General features: G+C 36.3%; 1 protein-coding gene across 2 annotated transcripts; it reads right to left on the bottom strand.

Annotated features, from left to right (window-relative positions):
• Positions 1-9,261: 9,261 nt before the first annotated feature.
• LOC109104168 (kinesin-like protein KIF2C) lies at positions 9,262-20,875 on the bottom strand. Of its 2 annotated transcripts, XM_042775871.1 has the most exons (22): positions 20,676-20,875; positions 20,013-20,107; positions 19,754-19,864; positions 19,227-19,281; positions 19,108-19,140; positions 16,568-16,699; positions 16,213-16,317; positions 16,017-16,108; positions 15,067-15,162; positions 14,940-14,994; positions 14,692-14,854; positions 14,324-14,414; positions 14,181-14,244; positions 13,999-14,090; positions 13,604-13,746; positions 13,112-13,316; positions 12,645-12,755; positions 11,752-11,819; positions 11,554-11,644; positions 11,138-11,212; positions 10,790-10,883; positions 9,263-10,044 (listed from the first exon to the last, which is right to left on the bottom strand). In XM_042775871.1, exons 1-22 carry the CDS (start codon positions 20,734-20,736, stop codon positions 9,980-9,982), a joined length of 2,097 nt encoding a protein of 698 aa, XP_042631805.1. In that variant the 5' UTR covers positions 20,737-20,875; the 3' UTR covers positions 9,263-9,979. The 2 variants fall into 2 exon arrangements, with proteins under 2 accessions (XP_042631808.1, XP_042631805.1); XM_042775874.1 differs by lacking the exon at positions 19,108-19,140 and having other exon boundaries at positions 9,262-10,044.
• Positions 20,876-22,276: the final 1,401 nt, after the last annotated feature.

The following is a 22,276-nucleotide window of genomic DNA, read 5'->3' as shown; positions in this document are numbered from 1 at the left end:
TAAATATAAATATATAATTATATCTATTTGTTTCCGAGATTTTTTGTTTGTTTGTTTGTTTTGGGGTTGGGGGGTTTGGGTGGAGCGGGTTTTAAGATCTTCATATTGCTGTTGGAAATAATGAAGGAAAGGGGTGGCTACGATTGTCCACCTTGTGTAGACTCTTTGCCTTTCCTTCATGTAAAGATTTGAAGAGTTTCTGTTTTTGTTGTTGTCTAAAACACTGTGACTTCAGAAAACTTTGTGGAAAAAAAGAAAAGAAAAACCTTTTGTGACCATCATTTCCTTCACCCTTTATAGGAATTCAACTAACAAAATAAATGTAAAAAAAAAAAAAACCTCTTATTGTTTTTCTTGTATTGCTACTTGTTATTTGAAACATTATCATATTTTGATGTTGTTTGTTTACGTTATACCAAATGTAAAATTTTGTTACTCAAAAAAGCCACACTATTTTGGGTGACTAACTACTAAAAAGATGTGAGAGGTGATTAGGTGAGGGGAGGGAAGGCAGTTTAGATGTATCAGCTCCACACTTCCTGTTTTATTGTTGTGACTCCCCAGGCTAGTGTCCTCAGTACAATAAGCCCACCAACAGAGATGAAAGGCATGTGCTGTAAATTCCTCGGCTTCCCACAACACGGGCTCATCTGTCAGCTACCTCGGGCCTGTCTGAATCTGATACACCTCTGGCTTTTGAAGTTACTGTCGAGGCCCCTTAGTATAAGGAAAGACAGAGAGCGGGTCAAGGGTTTTGCCTTGTGGAGTTAGAGAGCAGCGATTTAGGCTGTGAGGCACGATCTCGTTCTACACGTTAGAGGTTCAGTTTCTCAAAAGGAACGTGCTAAAAGTTGCTGCTTTGTCAAAATTGCTTATGTGAAACTACAATACCATGCAATGCATTTACATTAGCTGTTACATGCACTCAAATAATCTGTTAGTGATCGGATTGATGGCTCAATCACATTAAAAAAGCCTTCATTGATCTGAATTAAATTGGGACGAAATGGATTGAAAAAGGGGGTTTAAAAATACCTTGTGCACATGTGCAGTGCAGTTTACCAGATCTTCTTTATAATAAGATCATTGATGTTCAAATGCTTTACTTATTTTTAACGTTCCCATGTTTGTTTTTCAAGTAATGCAAACTTTTCTGACATATTTTTCCAGCTATTCATTTAGATATGTCAAGGCAAAAATGGGTTCCTTAAAATCGGATTGGATTCATTAAGCTTGATGAAAATGAGTGCATGTAAGCGTACCTATTGAGAAATGCTTTTACAATAGAAGTTTATATGGGCCAACAAGCAAATCAAAGTTTAAAGAAACGATCAATTATCATTCAAATGGTAATTCTAATGCAAAAATCCTAAAGAATTATGTTTTCTTACATCATGAATGATAAGTTTAGGCAGCTTCTGTATATAACAGCATTTTTTAGGTGGAAAGATTCAATGTGGCTTTAAACTGGATCTTCCGGCACTTTACGGGTTATAACCACCAAAGCAAAGCAGGAAAATCCTTGATGTACATGACAAGATGCAGAGCATCTTGCACCCATAAAACAATGCTATATATATATATATATATATATATATATATATATATATATATATATATATTATATATATATATATATATACACACACATATATATATACTCCTGAAAATGCACCAAATATCTTCAGTGGAGGTCTGGAGCTTTCAACAGCTTCCGTTGGGAAGCACTGAGATTAGGAGAGCTGACGTAGTTTAACTTCATCTTCCTGAGGAGCTCTGTGACGTACTGAACATGCACTGACTGAGGAAACTAGAGAGAAAAGAACTGATCGCAGGAGCGATAGGGCTGTCTCTCATTCATGTCTGGCTTTGGCAGCGTTATCGTGAGCTGCGGGAGCCAAACGGCACTGGCACTGTGTAATTCAAAATGGGGGGTCTGACTTTCTCCCTCCCATTCCTCTCTAAAAACTTTATCAGAGAAGACCGAGACTGAGATTTCAAGACAGAGCTCTGTGTGTTGGAGCAGTTTAGAGAGAGCCCTGCTTTAGAAATGGAAGGCAGCAGCTGGCACAAAGTGAAAGAATTTTTTTAATAGTTTGTAATATATGGGGTGAGATAACAGCTGACACCTTTAACAACAGATAGCTGCGTCTGGATGGCAACAATCAGAGCAAAGCAGTGTCTATATGGCGCAAGCAAAAAGGGGGAGGAAAAAAATTGGGTGAGAACAAAAGAAGGAACACATGATCTGCTGTGCTGCTTGGGTGGCCAGAGGATGAGCGGCCATTGTTGGTTGAATTCAATAGGGCTGATAAGTTAAAAGTGTGTGTGCGTGTGTATGTGTGTGTTTTACATTTATGGTGACTGGCACAGGTCTCTCTCTCTTGCTCTCTCAGCATGACTGAAAATGGGTAAAAAGATTACAATTCTATTCACTGGTCATCTGTTTTTGGATGGTTAATGTGGCTGAGTGGTGGTGCTGAAAATTTCATGGGATAAAAACAACAGAATATAAATATTCTCTCTCTCTCTCTCTCTCTCTCTCTCTCTCTCTCTCTATATATATACAGCAGGTGAATACATTTATCAAAAGTGACAGTAAAGGCTTTTTAAAAAATTATATTTCAAATGAATGCTGTTCTTTTTAACTTTCTATTTATCAAGGAATCCCCAAAAAACAACTTTTTCCACAAAAATATTAAGCAGCACACTTTTCAACACTAATAAAAATAACAAATATTTCTTGAGCACCAAATCAGCATATTATTAATGACTGCTCATTGCTGGAGCAATGACTACTAAAAATTCAGCTTTGCCATCAGAGGAATAAATTACATTTTAAAATATATTAAAATAAAAAAAACAGTCATTTTAATTTCATGATATTACTGTTTTTTTTACTGTATTTTTTGATAAAATAAATGCAGCCTCGTTGAGTTCTTATAGACCCCAAATGTTATACATATATAAACAGTCAATTTTTTATTTATTTTTTAATGATTGCATATTTACCACATTCATAATCGCAGTTTCATTATGATCATCCTAAAAGTTTGAGACATTTTCATCACATTTATGAAAACATTTAAAATCAGGCAATATCCCAGACAGCCTTCATCCTGAAGGTTCTATATTTTACCTGCTGCAAGTACAGTTGGGTCACACAGGCTGTGGTGAGTTTTACAGTTTTTTTCACTCTTAAATAGCTCCTGTTAGATAGTAACACCAGAAAACAAGATTGCTCCTGCATTTAAAATAATGTTGTCAACACTGTCAGCTGTTTTGTCCTGGCACTACTACTCAGGAATCAATGCAGTATTATTATGTCTAAACAAGGTTAGTATTAAAACCATTGCAGACTTTATGGGTGTTAAAGGACCTAAACCAAAGCCCTTCGTATACTAAAACAGATGTTAAGATCAGCTGAGATACCACAGGAAGTGGAGGTGCTCTGACGTTTCTCAGCCTGTGTCCACCTATAGGTCTTGTTTATAGTTATTAAACCATCATCATTATTTCACTGACCTCATTATACAGAGCACAGATCAATATTTACAGAAATTGCTTCAAACTAACAGATGTGTTTGCAATTTCTAGGTCCTATTCCAACACAGGAACAATATGAATTTTCAAGGCGGCCCCTGCAGTCTAAACATTTTTTACATAAACAGGAACTAACGTAATGCTCTTTTAATTGATTCACTCTGCCCAGTAATGTTTACAGAGGGGCCTAAATATGAACTTGTAATGCAAATCCAGCGTTTAGAAGTGGTTTGTTTGGTTAAAACAATAACAATCTGAATGCCAGCCATGTTAGAGTTGCATTGTGTCATTCAACGGCTAAATCTTTCTAGACTGCTCTCTACAAATTGTACTGCAGTTATTGTATGGTATACGTTCGAAATAGAAGAGGGAATAATCATAAAGCGGTTTATAATTAAACACAACTCAGGGTAAAAGACCATCAGATTATAATTAAACACATGTGAGAGGTAATAAAGCGTAATGAACATAGTGAGGAGACTGGCAGAGCCATTTTATGTGGCCAGCACAACATGTGTAGAGCTGAAAGCCACGCCATATGTGTCCTTGGGTGCTCTGGGTTTAAATGTCTGTCCATATATGGTAGCTGTAGCACTTTTTTGAAATTCTTTCACAGTACTGACATGGAAGTGGCCTTGTGGGTAGTGAAGACAAGCGAAAGATGTGTACTCAAGCTTTTTTTTGCAGGGCATGTTATGTCGCTGTTCATTTTTGTTTTTGTTTTTTTTTAAATAAAATTTACATTTGTGTTATGTTTGCAACATTGCCGACTAAAACTTTGAAAGCAAACGGATGGTTTTGGTAAAGAAGACTATTTGTAGCTGCTTACAGCTTGACTCAGTGTCAAGCAATTTTGTGTGATTAAAAAAAAAAGAAGCTTTATTCAAAAACAGATTTTTTTTTTCAGTACACAAAATGAGTGTTAGTTTTAAACCACTTTCTGTAATTGCAATGTAGTTTTGCATTGCAAGTGTAGACGTATTACACCTCTTTGGTCATAAAGGTTTGAAATGTAATGTTTATGAGAATTTAAAACAGTTTGTGTTTTAGTGCAAAAAATACAGGAATTCACAAGCACATACATTAACTTGAAAGTAGAGGTTTCAAATCTCAAGTTATGAAGGTGTTTAATCACTAGGAGGCGCTGTTCAGACTATAATAAAGACTGAAATATGAAAAACAGCAACCCACAACAGTCAGATTAAGCTTTCATACAATTTATAGTGCACTTTGTGTTCTAAACTTTAATTACAGACATTAAATTGGATAAACACACTCAAAAGTACTTGTAAATGTGGACACTTGTAAACTAACACAGTAAGACACTTTAAATGGTGTTTTCATAAGATTACAAGGGAGTTCTAACCCTCATTCAGAGCTATGTATTCAGTCTGGCATGTTTGGCCCAAAGGGACGGGGCCAAGGCACAAGGAGGCCCAATATTCCAAACAAAATGCCTCTCATCACCTAAATCCATCACTGCAGTGGAGACAGGCGTGTCCCTCCTTCTCTGGATGTTTAAATGAGAGAGTGTAAGCATGTATGTGTTGACTGTTCCTGAGCTGGTTTTTTGGCCTTTGGGATGATCCACGGAGAACCAGTTTGTTTTTCTATTGTTTCTGTGTGTAATAATACATATCGGCCACAGAACTGCAAAACTGAACTGAAATGCAGGAAGACTAAAGCAGATCTCACATTCAATGCACTTATAAGTTATAGAAACCCCCTTATATGTGATTTGTTTTCACTTTTCAGAAGCAAAATCTAATAACATGCGCAGAGCGTATATTAAAGAACTAAAAGATGAACATCTGCATGAGTTTTAATAATACACCCTCTTTGCTAGACTCTGTGGTTCGCACACCTGTGTTGACGGGCACGCTGTCCTCTAGCCGCCTTGAAATGGAAGCATAAACAAGCATATCCAGCTGGGGAAACCCAGACTCACCACAGTCCCGCAGACAGGCTTGTCGCCAGCGCCTGTATCTTTTCACACAGACACACATGCATTTGATCATTCCACCTGGAAAAGAATAGCAAAAGGATTTCAAGAGACATAGGAAGCATTCTAAATTAGCATTAGGAATATTCAACAATTCCTAAAAAACAGCGAAGCATTCATGAACAAAATCAAATATTAAAACGCCCCTGTGAATACATTAAATTCTGGTGCCAATGAGCATGCCAGTCGATGCCAAACTGCATGAAAAAAAGCAAGCTCCAATGTGGCTGATTCTGAAACTATTCTGATGCTTCAGGGCCAAATAAGATGCTGGGAATTTCCTAGTGTGTTACATTGATTTTGAAATGGGTAAACATGCTAAAGCAAATAAATAAAAATGCAAATGAACACCTAAGCATTATTACAACAGCAGGAAATTAGATTTTTAATGCAATATTAATGTGTGAGCTCTGTGTGCATAGTTTGACTGCCCTCTATTGGAAACAACATGTCATGTGCATGACAACAAACTCAGCATTGAAACACTGCACCCCTGTGACATCCATGAAAATAACTAAATCATCTGTTTTCAGAATTTGTCAACTTTTGAAGCTTACTAAAAAAACACTCTTTAATCACAAGTTCTCAAATTTAATTGTGGGTAAATGAAAAATAAGGATGTTCAAGATGAAGACGTTTGTTTTGATCAAATGACTTACCCTCGTGTCGTTACAAATCCATATCGTCTCCTGTTCGATAATGTTGAAATTTCCTGTTCAGCATTAAATAATTATTCCTGAAGGATCATCATGCATGTCTTTTCTATACAATTTATGGTGGCCACGTGGCATAAGCTGAAAAAATAAAATAAAAAACAATAAAGTAGACTATACTCGTGCTCTATATTCTAAATGATAGTTTTGTGTGAGGCACCGACTGCAAATTAAGTAATTATTCTGTGATTATTTCAAGTAGATGGTAGCCGAAGAACTACTGCGATCGGATCATCTAAACTTTAAAATGAATAAAAAGTCTAACGAATTATTCACAATCCACCTATAGGGCTTGGGCGTCGTGACGTCATTACTTGGCGTGGCCGCCATGCTGATGGCCTCCTTTACTGGCAGTGTTTACTACTGCGCAGTGTTTAGACATACTCCCTCTCAGCCGTGTGTCTTAATTTGATTAATTAAAAATCTATTTCAACCATGGTAAACCGTTGCTGTATTGTGGGGTGTAATAGCGCAACACATAATCGCCCTTTGAAAAAAAATGGATTAACTTGCCACTGCTTTCCTGCTTGGAGGCGCGACCACGGAGACCAAGTGAGGTATAATATCTGAATATTAATTTATATAGCTTAAGTAAACACTGAAAATAAGGGAAATTTACTGGGCTACTCATCCAAAAAACCGGAAAATTTCTACATTCATCTTTCTGTTGCTGTCCCCCCTGCTGACAGCAAAAATTCGTACCACAAAACTGCTGCATTAACTATGCGAGATTGTGAAGCTATGTCTAACGTGACTTTGCTTACATTGGTGTGAAATCGTGCTCTCACAACAACCACGCTGTTATCTTAAAAAAGGCCAATATCACGCTAAGGTTGCTTTCAAGTAACGTTAAGCAAAACGATGGTTTGAAAATATCTGTTTTGCTGGAAGGGCAACTGTGTAGCAACAGGACAACAGCAAAGAGACTGAGGTCCGATGGAAGGGCTAACGGGATATTTTACAGGAAAATACTACAACGGGAAGACAGCGGGAAAAGAGCTCAAATACATGAGAACCCCGGAAAAAAACGGGAGGGTTGACAGCTACTAAATAAACTTTTGAAACACATAAGTTAGTTAAAAGTACATGTGAATGGTTGTTAGCACTAACGGTTACTAAACTAGCAACTAGAAGGAGTGCAGTTTACCTTTGTCCGATTACTGTATACTGTTTGCCGGCTTTATGATCTGCAGCTCATTAACCCATCCATTTGTGAACTGCACATGAGACTCCAATGACTTGTAGCCTCGGAACTGTTCTGAAGTGTAGGCGCTCACAAAACAAACAAGGTAGCCGAAGATATCTGTAATGCAAAAGTGCGGCAGCAACTCGTCGTCGGTGCTCCACTCTTTGTTGGGATTTTTCATATTGATCCAAACCGTTAATAGTGCCGATTTTGTCCACATACCGATCCCTGGCATCCCTACTTAGCGTATCCCTGTAAATCCCACAACCTTTTCGCGATTTTAACATATTTTTTCTTTCTCCCAACTCTGTTTCTTCTCGTTCGACTTGCTGTATGTTTACATTCACGACGCCATCAACATTGCCTCGACTTCACATAATCCAACAATTAGCCAAATACCTATTGATTGACCTTTAAAATGGACTAACGACTCACGAATCATTCAGAACTCAACTGACTCAAGGTGAAGGTCGCGTTCAGGTTTTCGAATAATTAGCTAACTAAAAAAGAATATTTTTATCAGTAGTCTTTAAATTGAAAATGATATTTATGCTATTCAAACTAGTGCTAATAGAAAAGCTTTAAAACTGTTGACTTATGCTCCGTATTTTAAAACTTTGAATTGTTCAAAGGTCATGTCAAAACATGTATTTTCTATTTGTTTTCTTTTATTTTTTCCCCCCTGGTTCCCATTGCATTAATATGTATATGGTTGTAATGTTTTGTTATTTACAGCATTAAGAAGTAACCGGCGGGAGAGTGAAAAACAACTTTTTAATCCACTGTTTTTCACAAACATTTTTTTTTCTTTTTTTTGTCATATAAGTTCAAATTATTTTCAGAGAGACTGATATATATGATGTAAAATACAGTAAATCACATATGGAGTAATATTGTGGCATGTGTTTATAAAAAGGCTCTTCTCCAAATACCATAACACGTTTAGTCAGGCCTGCCACAGGTCTGGTGTTGATGGACACTTTCGCCATCCAGATCCATTCACAGACAATCCACAGCCACAGAATGACAGAAGAAAGAAAGGGGTCAAAAGAAAAAGAAAAACAGAGGTTGTTCTGCAAGCTCATCCCATGGGCTCGCTGGGTGGTTTGTGTTTATTTAGTCTGTGGAGGTGATGGGAACTGAGCATTGGCCACTGCCAATTTTCTCCACACTGAGAAAATATTCATGTGGACAGCTGGAATCCAGAAAGCAGAGTCAAACAGACTTGAGGCCAACAGATACAAGACTCGGCTCGCATGAAACACATTTCCAAATCAGAAATCCTAAGCTTCTTCAGCTCTCTCGTCTTCTTTAAAATTCATGGTGAATAACCGAATTCAAGAAAGCATGTCTGTAACAAGCCAGAGGTCCTTTTTAGCTATTCTAAGAGTGTTGTTTCAGAAGCAAAGCTGGCAAGTTACATTCCAAGACGATTACAAAACAACAACGCAACACTAAATCAAAATGGTTTCAGTCTCTTTAAACCAATGAAGTGTTCAATTAGAATCAGCTCTCAGGAAGTTAAGGTTTATCTGAGGTGAACCTCCAAGTCCCTAATCATGCAAGTGAGGATCGTATTAAATCAGACTAAAGATTTGAACAAAATATTTATTTAATAGAAAATATTAATCAGTTCTCCACAACATGACTGACTTATTAAAGTATACATTCCAAACAATTATTTTACATCGAAACATGTTTAACGCCACATGAACACACAACCAAAAAAAAAAAAAAAGGCTGGACAGCAGCTATAAAATTCACAAATATAATTAATCAAACATAAATCAATAAACAAACAAAGTTTAGCAAAATGTATACAGTAGAATGTGTACATCAAATGTAGTGCTAGAACAAAATACATATTTCACATTGTAGTGCAATATATGTAGCACAGCTATATGCATTTACAGAATGGGAGTGGGATGGGGGTTTGGAGGGATGCCACCCAAAGAGCTCAGAGGAAGCAGTTGAGATTTTAGGCCTCACACCGAGATGTGGGGCCACCCACTCATAGGCCGATTTTGTTTATTTTCATCCTTTGAGGTAAACTGTTCAGTGTGAGCTGTTTATTAGGCCTTTGATTTGTCATGTGTCAGCTTGTGCTTACAGGGCAAGTGTATACACTGGTTGTGGCTTGTATATAGTGGTGGTTTGGAGGTCAAGGCTGGGGGGTGATGGGAAAGGTGGGTGGTATTGAAGCAGTGCTCAAACCACCTCTCATTTTGGCATCATCAGGATTAAAAAAAAAAAAAAAAAAAAAAAAAAAAAAAAAAACACTTTCAAGGCAGACATGTGAAAGGACTAAGAATCCATATGCATGTAAATGAAGCACAAACAGCTGACGATTTACAAAAGATCCAAGATGAGGGAACCTTTATTCAGTACACAAAAACAAATTAAAACAAAAAAACTAACACTTGATATATCTTCTAGCCAGATAGCAGATAAGATTATTAAAAGAACAAATGGAAATTGCATGATCTTTTGTAAGAGGTTTCCTTGCAGTTGTTCGCAGCTGAATCTCATCTTAGATTAGTTTGGTAACATCCTGACCCTCTGTTCTGCTTCAGTAGCTGATCTCAAAGCCTGGTAAGACTCTACAACAAGGAGAAGAAAAACCATTTCAATGCTCAGCAGGAATTGGTAGTTTTTTTTTAATCAACACCTTCTCAAACCACACAATGCGTGTCACTTCAACGTGTATCGAAACTCAATCAAGTTCTTACATAAGTTGAGAGGGGTATGGGGGGAGTAGTAATATTAAGGTAAGTTACATATTCTGGGAGCAGGTGCAAGATGCTCTGGGGACCTTCATAGAAAATTAATTTTCCCTAAATAAAATGTACATTATCGTTCAAATGTCTGGAAGTTTTTTTTTTGTTTTTTTTTAAGGAAATTAATACTTTTATTCAGCAAGGCTTCATGATCAATTGATCATAAGTTACAGTAAAGACATTTATAATGTTACAAAAGACTTCTATTTAATAAAAAGGCTTCTCTTTTGAAAACAAAGCATCACGGTTTACTCAAAAAAATAATAATTAAGCAGCATAACTTTTCAATATTGATAAGAAATATTTAATGAACACCAATTCAACATATTAGAATGATTTCTGAAAGTACATGTAACACTGCAGACTTAACTAATGGCTGCTAAAAGTTGAGCTATAACACCGAAATAAATTACATTTTGAAATGTATAAATATAGAAAGCAGCTATTTTGAATTACAGTATTATTACACAATATTATTGTGTGACCATGAGAAACGTCTTTCAAAAAACCTTACTGACCCCCAACTTTTGAATGGTAATATGTGTCTGTTCGGATTATAATGAAATACCTTGCAGTTTCCTCATAAATGCATCAATCTCTGGTAAATTTGCTATGATATCAAATGAGGGATATTCCATAGATCTGGCAACTTCACTGCACCCCTGGAGAAGGAATGAGAAACACAGATAAACACAAAGCCCACTTATCCTATGACTCAACCGAGGTCCCTGAGCATTAAAAAAAATACATGTCTGAGGAAATGCATTCAGGGGTAAACAAATAGCAAAAGGCGTTTTGTAACTTTATTGCTATGGGGAGTTTTGTAACTTTTTGAGTGATTGTGAGGTTTAAAACAAAGCTGCCCACTCAGAGCAGGTGTGTTTACACAAACCTCAGGAAACAGAAAGCTACAAACCTTGAGTTCTTCATAAAACTTCTCCTCCATCTCAGACACTTGGGATATAGCCTCAAATGCTGGGAGAACAGACTCCTGAAAAATAAGTACATTTTAGAGGTTTTGTATCAATTTTTGTACCAAATTTCTGTAAATAAATACAAATGTACATAGAATTTTAAGATTGTTATTTAAACTATATTCATTGATAAACTCCCAATAGAAACCACTATATTATGATGGATTGCTATACATTCATAATTCATTTCATTCAGAAATAATGTTAACTGGTTTAAAATGAGTCTAATTCTGTAATTGACATTCAAATAAAAGCTCTATTTAACCAATTATAAACAAAACATACATTCAAATTTATTTAGAGTTGTAGGTGAAAATCCCGCCACTTAAATTTAATATTGACAGCCTGATTCACTCACCTCCTCCGAGGAGTTTCCTTCATCAGAAAGCTCTAGTTTTGTACCATTCTCCACTGAAGCTCCCTTAGACACACCATTCAGTTCTTTTACCCTGTCACAAACACCCACAAATGATTGAAATACCAAAACCGCACCACCAGAGGGCCTTCTAGGTCAATCAGAGCAACATTCCTTTAAATCAAGGAAGATAAGAAGCACCTGTTCGCATAACGTAGTGTATTCAGAGTATATTCACAAGAGCTCATACCCGGTGAGATCATTGCGATCTGAAACAGGAAAAAACACACAAGGAGATTAAAGGGATACTCCATCCCAAAATGAAAAAAAATTTCATTATTCACTTACCCCCATGTCGATCTAAACCCGTAAAAGCTTTGTTCGTCTTCGGAACACAATTTAAGATATTTTGGATGAAAACAGGGAGGCTTGAGACTGTCCCATAGACTGCCAAATAAATAACAGCGTCAAGGTCCAGAAAAGTATGAAAAGCATCGTCAGGATAGTCCATCTGCCATCAGTGATTCAACCGTAACGTTAAGCAGCGATGAGAATACTTTTTGTACACGAATAAAAAAAATAACGACTTTATTCAACAATTCCTCTCCTCTGTGTCTCTCCAAATCAGCGTAGCGCCATTTTGGCAATTCTGAGCAGTATGCAAATGACGTACGCTCTTCTGTATCAGCCGCATCACAAGAATAAGTTTTTTACGTGTTTTTACGCTTTGGTTTGAAAGCAAACAACACATCGGCGCAGCGCGGCTGACACAGAAGAGCGTACGCCATACTTTCCTGGACCTTGACACTGTTATTTATTTGGCAGTCTATGGAACAGTCTCGAGCCTCCCTGTTTTCATCCAAAATAAGTTAAATTGTGTTCCGAAGACGAACAAAGCTTTTACTGGTTTGGAACAACATGGGGGTAAGTGATTAAATGACAAAATTTTCATTTTGGGATGGAGTAACCCTTTAATGTTACAACAGATAACAGTATCAAAAGCAAGTCCTGAAAAAAAAAAAAAAAAAAAAAAAAAAAAGGATTGTGGAAACACACATGCACGAAAATAAATAATCACTCTAGCAAACTCTTACCATACAGGTCCTGGAGTTTTCTCCAATGAAGGAGTCCCGAAGCACCTGGGTGAGTTTGCTCATCCTGAACGGGATGTGCTCGCTGTTCTGTCCCAGAGACCGGATACATTCCTGAGGAGGCAGGTAAGACATTAACAACTTATTGCATTAAAACCACCAATTAGTTGTGTGTTTATAAGCAGGATAAGATTAAAAAAAAAATAAAGAAAAAAGAATTGGGTACATATTGGTTTCTTGCAGTATAATTGAGCAGCAAACAAAAGCTATAACTATCAGCTGTATAAACACCACTTCAGATGGTTTAAACAGTTCAAAAAAAGTAAAAAAAACAAATAATAACATAAAATAAAATGAAACATATAAATAAAATTTAAAAAAAACTGTGAAAAAAAATGTGCATTTAGGATAAACAACGATGTAGAGATGACCTATTTGGTGCAGAAGCCACTAGACAGTAGACAAAGCACCTTCAAAGCCAGCAGGCTGCGGTTGATCTCCGCAGTCTCCACTATGGTGTGCCGATCGTTATTGCTGATATCAGTGCCACGCTCATTCCCAGCAAGGTCCACCAGAGAGAACTTCCCATGGAGGAAATTCCGCCGCCTTAGAATTACTTGCAAGACCGCATGTGAACGTGATGAGCTGGCATTGGCAAACGTTTGGCCAGACGTTCTGTTATAAAGGTGAGATACAGTTGCGATTGTTAACAAAAACATTTTTGGTAAATGAAATAAGGCTACAGTAAAATAAGTATAAATATTAGATGAAAAACTTGGAAATTAGAAGGAATGTTGCCTTGTCAACTAATGGGAAATGACTAAAACGAACCAAAGGTCAAATAAAAATTAAAGCACATAAGATTACTAAACCTAAAATTACAATTTATAAATAATAATAATAAAAAAAGCATCTAAATAACTGTAAAATAACAGACCTGTAGCATAAACAGTAATATTTACCTGCATGCACTTCCCCTCTCAATCATCTTGATGACATCGTCAACAGATGACACGGGCACTTCCTGCAGGCCAACAACATTGACCTGCTGCTTCTCATCCTCCAAAACACGCAGCTTTGCTTTCTTATTCAGTAAATCAAACACCTGCAGCACACAGAGTTCACCATCATGCCTGAACAAGTACTTTATGCTTGCAACCACAATCAAAAATCAAAACAGTGTAAAACCAAATACTAATACAACACTTGTTTAATTGAGCGTATATAGTACACTAAGCATTTGGAAATTTGAGGTTTATTTGCACTTAAATGAAAGAAAAGCAAAAATTCAGCCATCCATTTGACAAGACATCACAGAATTCCCAAATAGTTTCGGAAACATACAATATGTGCAAACCTTGCCATTGTAGATCTCAAAAAAGGTGACATATGGGCAAAGGTCCATATCAGCATATCTCTTTTGCCTTAAGAGGGTAAATACATCCTGTGCTGTGACGAATGCAGAGAGATTAATACAAGCGTGAACATGGATAAAAGTAACAGGCCACTATGTAAAGTACATTTAATAGTTCCAATCACCTGCCAGGGCGTAAATCCCTTTAGAGCTGTTTTGGCTCTTTCCAGAAAAGTCTCCACCCATAGTCTGTAAATAATGCCTCAGATGAACAACATGGAAAAATGTTTTGGAATTTTGTTTTGGAAGCACAAACAAAATGACTTACATGGGTCTTTCCACTGCCTGTTTGGCCATATGCGAAGCATGTGGCCATACCACCTTCAAAAATGGTCTTAACCAAAGGTTTAGCGGTGAACCTAAAAGTTAAAGTCATATTATTTTCTGTATTAAACGTTAATACTGAATAAACTGGCATGCTTTTAAAATTCTATTTCATTTCATTTAGGAAAAGATAATCAAAACATGTAAATTCTGTGATTATTTACTGGTAATGGTTGCTCTATTCCATGCAAAGTACAAATCGTTGTTTCAGTTTCGGTTAGAAATGACATTAGATTGTGAACTGATCTTTGAATAAACAACACTTTATGTACATGCATGGAAACTCATATGCAAACTCAAATATGCAGCTACCTGTAAACCAGGTCATTAGTGGCGTCTTCATCAAACGAGTAATCAAAATGGAAAGTCTGATTCTCTAGGTACTTGGTCAGATCCACTTTCTGCTTGGGCTCATGCAACAGCAGGGCTCCATTACCAGGGATTGTGACCACATCAATCTCTTTCTTTGCCAACTCTAAACACAAATAAATGGGAAATAAAGGAAAAACTCAAAAAGAAACAATTCTATTCCATTAAGAGAGGTCATATAAGCAACTTACCTTTTTTATTCAGCGGACGTTTGCGAACACAGACACATATTCGGTGAGGCTTGACCTAAGAGATAAACTTTGTGTTAAAATATGAAATTAATAGATGAGAATATTAATAGTATACTCATTAACTTACAGGATCAGACAAGGACATGGGTACTTTCTCCAGGGTCTCTTTGTATTCCTCAATCATCTGGTAAAACTGCTTATTAGGTCGACTTGCATCTCCAAACTAGGAACAAAAATAGTAAGAATTGGATGCAGAAGAAAAAAAAAAAATACATTTTTGCAAATTTCCACTTCCAAGACCAACTGTGACCAAACAAGTGTGTATAAAAAAAATAAATAAATAATTAAAATACACAGTACCGGTCAAAAGTTTGGATCACTAAGACGTGTACTGTTTTTTAAAGAAGCCTCTAAAAATATTAAGCAGCACAACAATAATAAATCAGCATATTAGAATGATTTCTGAAGATCATGTGACGCTGAAGACTGGGGTAATGATGCTGAAATTTCAACTTTGCATAACAGGAATAAATTAGATTTAAATGTATATTAAAATAGAAAACCGTTATTTTACATCATAATATTTCACAATATTATATTTTTTTCCCCTGTATTTTTGATCAAATAAACAATTTAGTTGCTAATTTAAGTCCAATATCTGAGGGGCTATTTACACCACATTGACGACTAAAAACCTATTCTAAACCTATTATATTGTGTTTTACCTATTCATCTACACTTTAACAATGTTTAGGGGGCTTGAAAATGAGTTTCAAAATGCAAGTTTCTCAGTTGCACTGAGACGATACCATTATAGTCTCAGTGCAACTACAAAAATGTGGAATTGTGAACAGTGACATCATGCGCATGCGGATTACATGTTTAGTCTAGGCATGCATGTATACGTACTTGAACAATGCGTATGTGTGCAAGCATGCAGTGTTTCTTTACAAAATGACTTGTTGACATCGTTCTCTGTACGCAAAACGTTTTAGAAACCCAGAAAAAACAATTCCATTTTTAGTACAATTTTTGCTGTGTAAAAGTATCCTGAACAAGAACAATCAATTAAGGTACCTTTCCTCTCTTCTGTGCTTCAGGATTTCTTGCTAGCGACAACCGTTTGTTTGCCATCTTGTTCATTTCTGAGACCTGAGACATGCGATGGCCTAAAAGATTACAGTTAGAACAGTTCAGTCAAGTGTTGTAGATGTTACTAACCACCACATCAATAATGTCAAAGCATGCATGACAAATGCAAAACAGCACATACTTGGTGGAGCCATGGGGGCACATTTGGAAGCCTCACTCTCACAAATAGCCTCAGCAGTTGGTAGCAGAGGAGAAGCTGGCTTTGAAACAAATCTCCTCTGGTAGCCTACCAATCCAGATAGCAACTTAATGAAATATGCAAGATGTTTTAACAATGATTTTCTCCTGTCTCCAAGCTGACAGCACAAGTGAGCAGCATGGCTTTAACAGTTCATTCACCTCAAACAGGTTAACAATCAATATCACTTCATTGAAATGCAAAAAAAAACCTGATACCGGTAAAGGCACAAGATATGTAGAGAGATAAAGATGCTGAGCACCAGACATCTTAACATCATGCTAATAAAAAAACAGACCTGAAGGTTTAGGGATCGTAGATGAGGGAAGATCCTGAGAGAGAACTTTCTCTGCAGGCATGGCCGAGACCACAGGTGGAGGGGCAGGCTGTCGGAACAAGCAAGTCTGACGTGTGGTCATCCTTCTAGAAGCTGAAAGGCGGTGAAATTATGTTATGTGAACTCTCTGCAATGCAGTATGATTTACTATTCATGTATTATTTTTCAAAACCTGGGTAGAATAAAGAGCATTTCATGGTCAACACTGCCACTAAATCCAAAGATAATCCTATGTACAGCACCAGAACCTCCAAAAATGTTTGTCATGACTGTATTTCAATCAGCAATATAACTGAACAACAGTATGATCTCCTCACCCATATAGTATCTGACAAGGTGCACACACACAGTACAGAAAGTAACTTCTAAATTAATGAAAAGAACATATATTGCTATATAAAACCCCAAAGTAAGAAGCCACCATTCACAGTGCTTTGATCACCATTTCAGACCTCTCTGGACTGACAGAAACTGTAATTTAAAGACTATTTTTTGATTGCTGTAAGTAGATCGTTTGTAGAAAAGATCATGTGGACAGAAGTAGGAAGAGACACCCTTATTAAGTCTAATGATTAGGGCTGCCCTCGAGTAAAGTTTTTTTTGGTCGACTAGTAATCGTTCATTTTAAGCATTAGTCGACTAATCGCATGTTTATTAATAAACCGTTTAAATCATTTTGAGACTTTAATTGCCTACATAGCCAAATAAGCACTCAAGCGGATGCATAAAGCTTGCCACAACACACCGGCAGAAGTAATGATGATGAATGTGTCAGGGAAAAAAAAACAGTAAGATTAAACAGCATTAACATTTTAATAATCTATTGATAAACTAGTTTTTTCCTGTGTTTCGGGTTAAGAGATGATTTCGGAGAATAATATTTTAGAGAATATTTGTTTTTTCAGATTTGAATGGTTTCATTTTAAAGCAGACATTTCACTCTCTATAGATATATTTTTCATGTCTGTAAGGGAAGTATACACGGAGTTTCGCGCTCAAGTTCACAGAGGCCGAGACGGCAGAAAGCGCATCCTGTTTGCTTTCATTATTTTACAAAAGCACAATGTTTTATTATTGTGAGTGCACACCACTGATCTATAATATAGAACTGGATTGCTCATGACCTCATGAAAGTGAAGCCGCCGCGCCGCCATATTGGTAATCCCTAGTGTGCGTAAACGTTCTATTGAATTAATAGGAAATTGTATGATTTTAATAAGAAAACATCACCTAACAAGTCAGCATTTATAAATCTGAAGTATCTCTGTACATTATTAGAATGCAAACAGTCTAGGCATGTAAACGGTTATTTTTTTTTAAATGTCGGGAATTTCCCCTACTTATTAAAAACCTACGTTTATTACAGTAGTGAACATCATGAACATGATAAACATCAGACGGACATGACCTCAACATAAAACAAACGACAAAGTGCTCATTCTGAAATCTGAATTTATTCAGAGAAATAACTGACTATATACAGTACGGATTTGAAGACATAAAGCTTTATTTCCAAGATAGTAAGTTAAGCTTTTCATTTCATTATAGAGCAACATTAACAACATAATTGTATTATTCATTGTAATATATTCAAATCCATTTCTGATCCTAATACGTTCATGTTTAATAATTCCTGAATAATTATGTTCATAAAGAAATAGGCTATATTTTGTGTTGGATCATTACCTGTGTCATCAGTGCGCAGACACTACCCACCTAAATGGTTTAAATATATCTCTTATACTGCCCCAAAAGACCGTAAACACTGCAGATAACATCTGAAGTAAACATTAATTTACATACACATAACATAAAAACTAGTCCCGTTTGACTGATCTGCTTCAAATCGGGAGATTTTAGGACAGTGGTTTGAATGTGACTCAATGGTCCTCTCTACCGGTAGGGATTAGTAAGATGGCGGATCGAACACTTCCGGTGGCTTCACTGCCTGCTGGCAGTTTAGAACGCGATGAGCGATCCAGTCATATATAGATCAGTGGTGCACACAAATAAACGTAGAGGCTTTACAGATTCGAAAGATGTATTACTCTTATCTGTATGGCCAAAATGACAGAGTATTTTAAGAGCAAGTAACAGCACTACTGTTCAGCTTTCACACTCTGCACAGACACAGCACACATTTTTCTAGGTTAACATTAGATTGAGCAGCCATGTAAAGTTGCTACCACTTGCATATTTCGGATGATAAGCCATATTTGAGGTCGATGATTGATAGGCGAACGATCGGATATCCTGTCTGATGTATTACCACAAAGATCAGCCATTAACGATCTGTCCGTCACGGACTGCATGACCTCACCACTTCCTGTGGATTTTTTATCTTGTGACTAAGCGACTAATAAAATTTTGGTTGACCAAGCCTCTTCTCGTCGACTAACGGTTCATTGACTCTTGGTGGCAGCCCTACTAATAAGTGTTATGATCCAACCGTGAATGAGTATGATAGGAGAACATGAAGAAAGCATGCACTTCATGCAAACCTGACTCTTCAGATGAACAATCCTGAGGAGCAGCTTCAGATGGGAGACACACCATAAGTTTACACTGGTGCAGGTCAGGAGGCCAACTTTGAATCGGATCAACAAAGAATATAACTTACGTTCTGAAGTAGGTATTCTTGATGACCTTGATGGAAGCTCTGATGCTCTGACATTCTGAAACAAACAAACAACCTTATGAATGACTAAGCAGCGCTATTCACGGCATGTTACAAAGAAACTGGATTCAAGTCATTTTTGTAAAAGTGTTGTGGGTATATAATAACAAATGAGTTAATGTTTTTAGACACAGTGCACGAATGTGTGTAGAATTAAGTAAGGTTTATGTTTTCTCAAATGCGTTTTGCATTCAGCACCACTGGTCTTCCTCTTTTATCACATTGACAGCTTTTCACAGTTTTTGTAGAAAAAGTGTCTAGACATTGCGCTGACGCCTACGGCATTACCATGGCAACCAACATGCACATATTAGATATTGACAACACTGTCTGAACAAATGGGTCCATTTTAGCCCTTTGCGAAACAACAGTGCAGATAGTCAATACTCAAATCAAATTTGAAAACAAAAAACAAAAGTGCATTTTGAACAAATAAGAATTTACAAAAAGAAGAGAAATACAAGACTAACTTTTGCTGGTTTTGACAAAGGTGCAGGGGCGGACTCACGCTCCCCTTGTCGGCATGGTTGAAGGTGTTGCATCAGGTCAGAATTGAGCTGCTTAAGTTCATCCATGTCAACCTAGGGGAAAATTGGTTTCTTAGTTAAGCATAACATCCTAGAGCTTTGGCTGTACAAGTGCACATACCAGCAAAACCTGTGGTCAACATTCAAATAACTCTTCCAAGCAAAGGGAGAAAAGTCTTGTTACGACAAATTAAGTACCAACCTCTTTTCCTTTAGTCATGCCTTTCTCAGCCCATTCCACATTCACTGTGCATTTAGTGGCACTGACAGTTTTCACAGTGGCGCTGTGGATTCTTCCTGTGGCATAAACAAACAGCATTCTCTTGGTTGAACTTTGAGATAATTAATGACTGACTTCTTGTGGTGCAAAACAGGCAGTGTTATTTACTTTTATTGCATCTTTGTTTTCCATAAAATAAATTGGGGATGCCATTCAGCATAATATCATTTCAACAAAAAAAATAACTCACATAAAAAAAACATTATTATTTATATATCTTCAAATATACAATTTAAAAAATCCTTGCCATCAAGGCTGTGTATGTTTCAGTGATTTACTAGCAATACTACAAGACATGAGATCACAAGAAGAAATTATTATTATTATTATTATTTTGCGTTATTTACATATTTTTAAATTTAGAAACACACAATTATATATAAAAAAAAAATTGAGTGTTTTTCTATTCGAAGCAATTTTCTAACTTTAGAAACCTTCCATTGCCAGCAATTACTACGTGTTTTATTAGTACGCTTAAAGTTTAATTTGCGATAATTTGTTTTGATTTTTAATATCAAGTGATTTGATGATGCAGTTCTTGTCTGAAAAAGATTAGCAGCTAACGTTAGCAAACAAGCATCTTACCATCACTGCGACTTATATTGACAGCGAGCCCGATAAGAAGTTTCGACAACGCAGGATCCATCTCAGGTTGTAGTTTGTCAATTGCAGTTGTTTGTGAACGTTTCTGAATCTCAAAACTGAGACTAGTATTTTTCTGCCACTTTGCCCTTATGAGTCGTAAACCAACATTAACCGCTCTACATTCAAAAATCGTCAGCGGAAGTTATTGGATTATTTAAATAGGTGGTGCTTCGTTTGAACCAATCAGAGCACTGTAAAAACATGATTGGCATTTCAATAGACAAATAAGATCTTACAGCCGTCTTTCGTCACACTCTCTGGTACCACAATGTGAATCTACTTCAAAAAAACATGGCCAACTTAATTGGCTGGTAAACTCATGGAAATGAGACTTTAAAAGCCAGTGTCATGGAGGGAAAATGATGTCAAGTAAGTAATAAAAATCCAGAAACGTCACTGAGGAAAGTCATTGATACAAAACTGCGGTACAGAGCATAAACAATGCAAAACAACGTTTCTTAAATTATTTCATTAATTATTATTGTTTACATTAAAAAGCTGCTATATGTAATCATGTCAGTAGTCCAAAGGTTCAGATAATGTCTGAAATGCCACTATTTCACTTTTATTGAAGTACTCTGGACTGGAAAGTTCCTGATGTACTGAATACTAAACCAAACAAATTAATACTTATTTTTTGCTATCAATAAAAATCGACATGATCAAACGAAACATACATATTATATTAAATGTTATAAAATATTTTTATTTTTAAAATATTATTATTATTGTTATCATCATCATCATCATCATCATCATTTTACAAGCGATGAAGGATTATATGAGGTCAAGTTCCACTGTCATGCAACAACTGGCCAAAGAAATTCTTTGTGGTGTTGTCAACAAATACAATTTTGCTTAAATATCCTGTGCTCAAAGGTTTTTATTGTAGTTGGAAAAGAAATGAGTAATGTAGCATGACTAACATATTATTAAGCTCAATATAATTTTAAAGACAATTAATAAGTGACTTTTTATCTGTGTAAGTTTAATAAAAACAAAACTTGTGTAGTTTTCTGCCAGCTGCTTAACTCACTTGTTTTTTTCCTTATTAAAAAGTTATACACATAAAGAAATTAAAAGTATGCAACTTTTAAAATGTATGTACAGTATATGTATTGTATGTACTGTATATAACAACGTATAGTCACGTGAGATTCTGAAGATACAATGAAAACGATATAGCTATATAAAAAAAGAAGTACTGAGCGCACCTTTAAATGCAAGTGAAAGTGAAACATTTATTCATATAGTCATTATTTAAAATTGTGAATTATTGTTAAATAATTGAAACATTGCTGTTTCATTGCTTACAGGTGACAGGTGTGAATGGATGAGAACACAGAGCCACCGTGAGTTTTTCCACTTCACATTGATATACTGTATTCACTTTTTTGGCTGTTATTCAGGATGCCTTCATATAATTGTTATTCTCTCTTTGTGGCTAAGATTTGTAAATGCAGTCTGACTGTTAGAGTTCATAAAAGAATTTGTGCCTCACAAAGAGGTAGGACACAAAGTATCTGAACAAACATGATCTG

This window comes from Cyprinus carpio, chromosome A2, assembly GCF_018340385.1.
Source record: "Cyprinus carpio isolate SPL01 chromosome A2, ASM1834038v1, whole genome shotgun sequence".
Classification (NCBI taxonomy): Eukaryota; Metazoa; Chordata; class Actinopteri; order Cypriniformes; family Cyprinidae; genus Cyprinus; species Cyprinus carpio.
The sequence above is the reverse complement of the archived record's forward strand: the minus strand, read 5'-3'. Positions and strand labels throughout refer to the sequence as shown.